Source organism: Lathyrus oleraceus, chromosome 6, assembly GCF_024323335.1.
Source record: "Lathyrus oleraceus cultivar Zhongwan6 chromosome 6, CAAS_Psat_ZW6_1.0, whole genome shotgun sequence".
In the NCBI taxonomy this organism is placed as follows: Eukaryota; Viridiplantae; Streptophyta; class Magnoliopsida; order Fabales; family Fabaceae; genus Lathyrus; species Lathyrus oleraceus.
The window spans coordinates 317,706,948-317,716,530 of record NC_066584.1 but is presented as its reverse complement, the minus strand read 5'-3'; the positions used below and the strand labels follow the sequence as shown (position 1 = coordinate 317,716,530).

General features: G+C 32.2%; 1 protein-coding gene across 1 annotated transcript; it reads right to left on the bottom strand.

The window, feature by feature from the left end:
* Positions 1-203: 203 nt before the first annotated feature.
* On the bottom strand, positions 204-3,123 carry LOC127091812 (GDP-mannose 3,5-epimerase 2). Its single transcript, XM_051030520.1, has 7 exons — positions 2,943-3,123; positions 2,187-2,597; positions 1,982-2,078; positions 1,754-1,883; positions 1,501-1,633; positions 902-1,109; positions 204-698 (listed from the first exon to the last, which is right to left on the bottom strand). Exons 2-7 carry the CDS (start codon positions 2,594-2,596, stop codon positions 534-536), a joined length of 1,143 nt encoding a protein of 380 aa, XP_050886477.1. The 5' UTR covers position 2,597; positions 2,943-3,123; the 3' UTR covers positions 204-533.
* Between the last annotated feature and the right edge of the window lie 6,460 nt (positions 3,124-9,583).

The window sequence follows — 9,583 nt, the reverse complement described above, 5'->3', positions numbered from 1 at the left end:
CGAAAGGTATAGATATTTCATAGTAGTTGTTAGTTAGTTACTCTGATTTCCAATGTGTGTTTTTCTGCCACATACTTATTATGCAGTTGAGTTTACTTTGTTTCAATGGTGGAAACATGGTGGATTTGGTGGGTTTTGTTATGCAGTGTTGGAACAAAATTAGTGATAAAGAATGTTCTGCAGTGATAAATATAGAGGAAGAATGTTCAACAGGAAGCTTTTAGCCAAAATCATACATAAGTTCCACACTACATATACTAATATAACAAAACATTCAGAAATAACATGAAAATCAATTACATTGAACTTCAGAAATCACACGGCAGAAAACAATTCTCCGCTTATTAACCAAAGACTGAGACTAAAAACAAGTGGTTTAGAACTTCTAGTTCAGTAAACCACCTCACGCACCGACCCAATCTATGCATAAATAACCTGCGAACAGCTAATAACATGACCACAGATCTTTATTAATCTGCAATATGAAGTCAACTTTTCTTCGGAAACCTTAACTTGACTGCTACTGCCATGAATTAACTACTTCCTTCTTTGCCGTCAGCTGCACGAAGTGAGCCTAACTGCACTGGAGCTTGGGTTTGCACCACTTTTGATGACCCGTATCCTGATGTATCGATACCTTTAGCCGTTTCCTTCTCGAGCTGTTCCTTAATCCAGATGTAAGTAATCCTCAGTCCGTCCTACAATACCAGAATTTAGATATTTCTGTAAGTATAAGCAGAATCCTGTTCGTGTTCGTTCATTAAGATTAAACTATGAATTTTATCGGAGTAGAAAACCTGAACATCTCATTACTCTTTCTCGAAGAAAATAAACAAGCCAGATTTGATAAAATGTTAGTGAGACACAAGACACAAGAAAGAAGAAAGGAGTCATTTTATACCTTCAACTTCATTGTTGGAGCCCAGCCAAGCTTCTCTTTGATAAGTGTATTGTCTGAGTTACGACCTCGAACACCCTCTGGGCCTGGAATGTGATGTATAGGAGTTTTCTTGTCATCAAAACCAAGAACGATCTCAGCCATCTCATTCATGCTGACCATTTCATCACTTCCGATATTTACCGGCTCACGGAAGTCGGATTTAGTCAGTCTAAACACAACAATAGACCAAAATGTCAATTCTTATATCATAGAATATGAATTATCTTTTAAAGTAAAAGATTAAACAAAGCAATTACTTGATAAACGTCGCATCATCTTCCCTATCCAACCAATTAAGACAAATGATAAATTATACAGAAGCAGTAAGCCCGCTTATAGTCATTTAATGCAATAATGTTGATTGAGTCAGCTAACCGGATTTTGCAAAGAAACTTTTTTAATGAAATTGATGACTCCTTAGAATAACTCAAACATGAAAAGTTTACTTGAATACCTCTGTTTACATAAATGATAACCTCAAAATTCTAATTCAAACTGAGAAAACCCAACAAAAGCACATGAATAAAGCTGGAAAAGCCACACAATCAGCAAAGACCTACCGAAGTACACCTTCAACACACTCATCAATGAATGTGAATGATCGTGTTTGCAAACCATCTCCCCACATCTCAAATTTGTCAGTAGATGTGATTGCTTTCCGACAAAATGCAGCCGGAGCCTTCTCCCTTCCACCTGTATGACAAAGCAACAAACTTATTAAATCCAAAATCACGCCAATATTAAAAACGCTACCAGTTTACTCATTTGGAAATAACGAAACAACCCAAACTCGCAGTTCAGTTAATTTCATACCTTTCCATGTACCAAAAGGACCATATATGTTATGGAACCTTCCAATGCGGCATTCAATTCCAAAATCTTTGTTATAATGCTTGCATATCTCCTCAGTTGCAAGCTTCTCAAGCCCATACGCATCTTGTGGCTAAACACATTCATCAAATTGAACACATTAGTCCTAATCTCAACATAAAAACCAAGAACCAACATTCATCAAACAACTAAAACGGATCGTCAACAAACCTCAGCAGGCCATGCATCAGACTCCTTCAAGCTCACATTAGTAGTTTCCAACTGTTTAAATTCAGGGTAGATACAAGCACTAGAGGCATAAAAAAACCTGAAGAAAAAAAAAAACAGTTTTCCGCAATTGGCATGAATAACCAACACAACATCACAAATTTATCTTCGGTTACATATCCAAAAACACAACGTACAAGACACTAACCTCTTAATGCCGTTAATCCTAGCAGCTTCAATCATGTTAAAACTAATCATAGTATTGTTATACATAATAACGGAATGATTCGACTGAATAAAACCCATCCCACCCATATCCGCAGCAAGATTGAAAACATGGTCAACCCCTTTCGTAACGGTAAGGCAGTTATCCATGACCCTAAGATCAACAAGATGGAACTCATCACAGAACATATCCTCAGTCATGTGCTCATTTTTCTTCCAATCAGAAGCAATAATGTAATGCCCCTCCTTCTTGAGACGCCGCGCTAAGTGCGACGCGATAAAACCGCCAGCACCAGTGATGGAAATTTTCAGCTTCTCTGATGGCCAATAAGGCTCTCTCTCAAGATTCTCATAGGTATATTCTCCATAATTAGTTTTTCCATTACTTCCCATTCTACATAAACAACAGCAATTAAATTCAAAACACAAGTAATTATGCTTCATAAACAAATCAAATATAATAAAATGCAATACACATGAGGTATACTAGAATGTAATTAAATAATCAAATCAATTAATTCACTATAGTTGATAAAAAAAAACAATCGAAAACAGAAGATTCACGGTAAAGCCGTTTAACATGAGATTTATGAAGAGAAGCCCTTAATAATTGAAAGGTTAAACCCTAAATTAAAGTATAATTGATAATTAAGTAAATAATTAGACAAAAAATGTATGTAATTAAGTATGAACGGTGGAAATTATTATTTAAAAAAAAAAATGAAATTTAGAAACTAACCTGAAGAGAGGAAAATGAAAGAGAAGAGATATTGATAATGTATGGAGAGAGAGAGGGGAATGGTGTGAGAAGGCAATGGTGGGAAATGATATCTTTATATAGTGAGAAGTGAGGGCCACTCGTTCATTATTTTGCTTGCAGTGTAAATGGGTGCTATCATATTATATCTATATATCTATCTAGAAGCCAAATTCAAATTCAAGAGTAGTACCGAGTTCGTTTAAAAACCTAATAGAGCTTAACCAAATTATAGTAAAAAGCCACTCGAAATTATAGTAAATAGTTTTATTTTAATTTATTTAAAATTAAATTGAACTAAAATTATTGATTTAATAAATCGAGTATGAATGTTTAAAAGACAGTTTTTCTAAACTGAATTCTTCTTTAATTAATCGAATCATTATACTATTATGGAATAAAATATGGGAGTATAAAGTCAACTTTTATACTGTCACAAGTCAATAAACACTATAAATAAGGTAGAGATATAAACTATTTTTATTGACATGGTGGTGCAAAATTATTAGTTATATATGTATAATTTTAAAAATATTAATTAATACTATATTAAAAATTGAAATATTTGTTTATTTTAGAAAAAAAATTGGTCAAAAAAATTATATAAAGCACGTGAATGAAATTTTTGTATGAATATTATTAGGCTAATGCTAACATGTGCCCCAAGGGCACAAATTAATGATACACTTATAGAAATATTCTCTTAGAGCGCGTGCATTTGATTTCTTGAAATTTAAAATTTTGTTTTATTCCAGACAAATTTTTTAATAGTAGTAACCTTAACTTGTGAACCAAGAGCACAAGTTAGCAAGACCCATATTATTATGTTAGTAAATTAGATGTATTTGTATGTAGAATAGGCTCATCGCTCATATATAGTTTGTTTCTAGAAATTTATTTGGAATATAGTTGATTTCTATTTTACAATCTAGGTTCATCAGATTTGAATGAAATATTACATTAAATTGATTGATAATTTAAAATTTAAAGACAGCACTATTATTTTAAAAATTTGTGGACTTTATTGGACGGTTTTATTTTAAAAAATAATTTTAAAAAATACTATTAATAAAATAAATTAATTTGAATATATAAGTATATTTATTTATTATTATGGAAGGCATATATAATAATGAATAGCCAAAATAATCAAATTCGCCACATTTTATAAAATAAATAATAACACGTAGGAAATTACAATTAAAATGTTAAAACTAAATGAATATATTAAGAAATAGAGAATAAGCATGATAACATAAATGTAGAAAATAAAAATAAAAATTGATAGGAGTTAGTTTAGTTAAATGAGATTAAACTATTATTTTAGAAGTTCATTTTTATGGTAATATTTATTTATTAATATAAATAAATTGTTAATATTTATAAATTAATAACTTAAATATAAAAAAGTAAAAACAATATTCAAATTATCAAAAAAATTATCATAAGTTAAGTACCATGGAAAAATATAAAAAATAAGAAAGTAAAATTGATGGTATGAAATCAAATAAAATATTAAAAATATAAATAAGATCAATCATTCTCAACAAATAATATTCATTGACGTACCACTTTCACTCTTTACCATAATTTCTTTACCATCATCTCCAAGAAAAAACAGCTTTACAAATGGTTATTTTAATATATATATATAATATATATATATATATATATATATAATATATAATATAATATATATATTATATATTATATATATATATATATATATATCTATATATATTATATTATATAATATAATATATATATATATTGATGGGGAGGGAGGGAGGGAGGAGAGAGAGGAGAGAGAGAGAAGAGAGAGAGAGGAGAGAGAGAGAGAGAGCGAGAGAGAGAGAGAGAGGAGAGAGAGAGAGAGAGAGAGAGAGAGAGAGAGGAGAGAGAGAGAGAGAGAGAGAGAGAGAGAGAGAGAGAGAGAGAGAGAGAGAGGAGAGAGAGAGAAGAGAGAGAGATTGTTATGCACTGTCACTGTAAAAAGTTTTACACTGTCAATTTATCACAATCATCTGTTTGTATTACTTTTTAAATGTTTCAAATAAAAGTCAACCTTTCAAATAAATTAGTGGTTGTGATTAACTGACAGTGTAAAAAATCTTTACACTGTCAATGTATATCAATTAATCTTATATATATATAATATATATATATATATAATATATATATATATATATATATATAATATATATATATATATATATATCTATATATATTATATATGTATTATGAAAATATTAAAATGATTAATGATAGTGCGCTAACCTTACATAATTGTTTTCTTAACCACCCACCTAGGAAAAGATAAACCCATGGAGTCATCGATTAACCGAACTTAATATGATTAGGTATAACATTATAGGAAATATTATTAACCTCTAAATAATAATTTTTATTCGCTAAAGCATCGACACATTTGTTTACTTTCCTAGAAAAATGGAATACTTGCACCTTCTTATGTAGCGAGATCAGCTTTCTAATTTGTCTTAATAAAGCATGAGCATCGATACTGTTGGAATTTTCTTTTCTTAGAGCTTTCACAACCGCCACAAAATCAACATTGAGCTCCACTCTTCTTAACCTTAATCTCTGAGTGAACTTAAGCCCTTAAAAAACTCCCCAAAATTTAGCAACAAACGCATTACACCTCCCAAGATTTTTTGGTAAAACTATCAATCAAGTCTCCTCTAGAATCTTGTATAACACCGCCACAACATGCATTGTAGATATCTTTACAAGCTCTATCAGTGTTTAGTTTAACCCATTTGTTTTTAGGAGGTTTCCACGCAATCAACTCCATCGTTTTACCCACCTTAGAAACAACACCACTTTGAAACTTAGAACTCTCATAGCTTTTCACCAAACTCCGCACATGTTGACCCGTGTTGAAAGGATGACTAAAATATTCATCATGCTCTTCTTTATTCCTCTACGTCCATAAACAATGGCACACCACAACTCAATACTCTCTCCAATCATTAGCCTCATCACCTTTGGATCCAAGATTCAAGTTTACCCTATATGTTAACTCCGCTTGCAGGAAATCATTCAAAAAGTTGCTTGGAACCTTTTGTCCAAACTTGCATGGCATTTGAACAATCTCTAAAAGTATGCATAGTAATGTAGCGGGGTATTCGTTACCTTATGGCTTATTGACTAAACCAAAAGTAAATCATACAATTCGAGTCGCCGCCGCACTTTTATTTGTCCAAAGGAAAGGCTAAAAAGCGAACAAAAGCCAAGTAAGAAGTTTTATCAAATCAAAAACTAATAAAAATGTCAGAGATCTAGGTAAGGGGGTTGGTTATGAAATGGGAAGATTTTAAGCACCCAAAACATCCTTAGTACTCTAAGGGAGCCCTTTTTGCAAATGTATTATAGGTTGGTATTTGTGAAAAATATGTGCAAACAAGATTGAGGGGATGAGAAAAGAATATACATATTTACAATTTTGTTGTTTGAATGGATAAACTCGTTGCCTACGTACCATCACAAAGGTAAGATCAAAACCTCGTAGTTCGGGGTAGAAATCTCAAAAGATTGGTGAATTGATTTGTCAAAAACCTTAAGGTCTTTTGTTATCAAAGGGAGAAAACTCAACCTAAACCAACAATCCACCATGTGAGGAGAGCTTCAACATACTAGTGAGGGATCCACCCTATAATAAGTATGGAAGACTTATAGTCCAATCACTAAGGATAAGGTGAGATTTACATCAACCACTATGATAACTCAAACCTATGGCTAATGTTTATAAAAAAAAGGTTTTAACAAAGGTGGTCATTAGAACCACAAAAACAACTTGAAGTGAGTTGTATTTACAAGTTAGAAGTATTCACAAAATGAGGTCAAAGTTGACTTAAGGTTCATTCACAATGAGTATTAATGAAAAGAGTTTGAAAAATCAAAGGCATAAGGCCTAGGTTTCTAATTTGAAACAAAGTCAAAGTTTGCACATGAATGAGTTTGGCTTGGGTTAGAGTGGAGAGAAGAAGAGAAGGGCTAGTCCTAAACATGCAAAGATAAGAGAAGAGATAAAACCCTTGGAGTTCCTTTTCTTGAGATCATAAAGATAATTCAAGATGCTCCTTTCCTTTGGACTTAAGCAATCACTCAAGCAATCAAACAAATATTATATTCAAGCTCCTAGGATCTCCATTTGGCTTGTCTCTCTTAACTTGGCTATTCATGACAATGGTCCTTCTTACTATCTCAAGATGGAATCCCTATCACACAAGAGCAAACATCAAAAAGTTCACAACACAATAAGAGGAATGGACAAAGGATGAGTTTAGATTAGGGGTCTTTTCAAGTCAACTTTAAGATTTAGCATTCTAAAGGCATGAGGCCTAGTTGCTTTTCAACAATTTTAGCATTCTAAAGCCGTGAGGCCTAGTTGCTCTTGAACTCCTTTAAGCATAGGTAAGGTCCTAATTCTAAGTCTTTTCTCCTTTTTACATTGGGTTCACACAAACAAAGACAAAATAAACACAAAGCAACAATATATTTATATACAATAATAAGCTCAAATGAGCAAAAGGAAAATAGCATAAACATAAAATATGTGCTCAAGTGAGCAAAGGGAAAAGCAATATGAATAAATGAGCAAGAAAGTAAATTGCATTAAAGTAAATTGCAAGAAATCAAATACTCAAATTAAAGTTAGTAGTTAGTAGTCAATGTTAGTGTGTCATAAGACAATTTAGCGCTATGTTAAGCAATCGTAAGTGGACTAATGTAGTAGTCACGCCTATCTGAGGCCGGTCAATAAAACTATGAGCAAATAAACACAAGTTAGAGATCATGACTAGTAAGCCAAGCTCCTACAACTTGCCATGCCAAAAGAAAAGAAGGAAAGTCTTGTATGGACTTTAGGTTTTTTGCTTGACCAAGAAGCAACCTATCTTGGACACAAAGCAACTCACTTGATCTTTGATCAAGTTGAGTTTGATTTGGATCAAAGAAGGTTAAGCCTCTCATATGTCAAGACCAACCACAAATCATTAACTCATTGGCCAAAATAAAAAGAAGAAGTGAGATGAAGATGAAATGAACAAAATGAGAATTCAAATGAAATAATCAAAACACAATGATCAAATGTGAATCAAATCATCATCAACCAATGTAAAACAAAAGAGAAATGAAGATTAGAAGTCAACAAGTCAAACATATTTTTTTGGTATTTTTGGAATTAAAATAAAGGCAAAATTAAAATGGACAAAATATGGTCAAACCTCAAATTCAATTCAAATCAACTTCAACAAGTCCAATTGAATCATCATAGGTCTAACATGGTCAAACAAGGTTTCACAAATTTTCTCAACATTTTTTGGAAACAGAAACTATTTAAAATCAATTAAAAACAATAAAAATAACACATTATGAATTAAAATCTCAAATAAATCTCAAATCTATTAAGAAATTGATGAGACTATTTTCCATAGACTTATCATGATCCATATGTGTTAAGAAAATATTTTTGGAATTTTCAGATATCAAAAAGTATTTAAAATGAATTAAAAACTATTAAAAACAAAATAATTCACAAAAAAATATTAAATGAAGTCACAAAAATAATTAAAAATCAGATTATAAAACTAGATTTTTCAAGAAATTTTTTGCGATTGGTCTCGTGTTTTTGTGACTTCAAATAAAATAGTTATGAATTTTTGAAAATAAAAGAAATTAAAAGAAATTAAAACAGAAAATGGAAAAATAGGAAAAAACAGGAGCGCTTGGATTGAATTCATTAATGACGTGGCTCCATCACACGGTCCAGAAGCGTGGTCATATGGTAGGCCTTGGTCAAACGCGCAACATGCATATTTAAAATAAGTCAACAAAACGCATGGCCAAGATTAGATCGTTTCAAACAGATCCAAGGGCACTGGAACATCCACGTGGGGATGGTGGTGGAAACCACCATTTTCTCCGGCCAGCAAATAACTTCCGGCCACCACGCGCAGGTTTTTGAACCTTGATGAAAATGCAAAACAATGGTACCAAAATGAAGCTGGGGTGATGTACATCACCCCTATAACCTTGGATTGTCCTCAATATTTCTATTAAGTGAGAAATCTAAGCTTGAAAATCAAGGTATGCAAACTGAAATGGTTCAAATCATGAAATCAAGACCACCACTGGCCTGCCTCTTGCTCGAGGACTTCAGAAAACAGTTCAAACACAAGCAATTCACATTGTATAGCAAGCTTTAGATTAAAACAGTTTGATGTTATACCTTTGAAGAGCAGCTTTGAACAGCACAATTCCTTCAAGCTTTTGCTTCCAATTTGATCAGGATATGTAATATGGATGCAAGGCTAAGGAATAAGACTTGAAGATCAACTGATTGTGTTAAAATTCAAGCTTGAAATTGAGAAATAAAAATTGGAATTCCTTTGAGTGAGGTTAGGTTTTGAATCCAGCAGAGTTTCAGATCACCTTGAGGTTGATTTTTGAATGAGCAATGCCATGTATTTATAGCTGGAGATGATGCCATGAAGTGCAATACTCGTGTGCATGAGAATTGGATCCTCCATGCATAGGCCTGTACAGGCGCATGTGAGGCCCAAAAATGGATGGATTTGCAAGCTGATATCACAATGAGTTGA

Coding starts and splice junctions, on each gene's coding strand:
- LOC127091812 (XM_051030520.1), bottom strand. CDS start 2,596: ATGGGAAGTAATGGAAAAACTAATTATGGAGAATATACCTATGAGAAT. Junction 1,110..1,500: donor TGTGTTGAAGGTGTACTTCG/GTAGGTCTTTGC, acceptor TGTTGTGTTTAG/ACTGACTAAATCCGACTTCC. Junction 699..901: donor CTCCAACAATGAAGTTGAAG/GTATAAAATGAC, acceptor CTGGTATTGTAG/GACGGACTGAGGATTACTTA.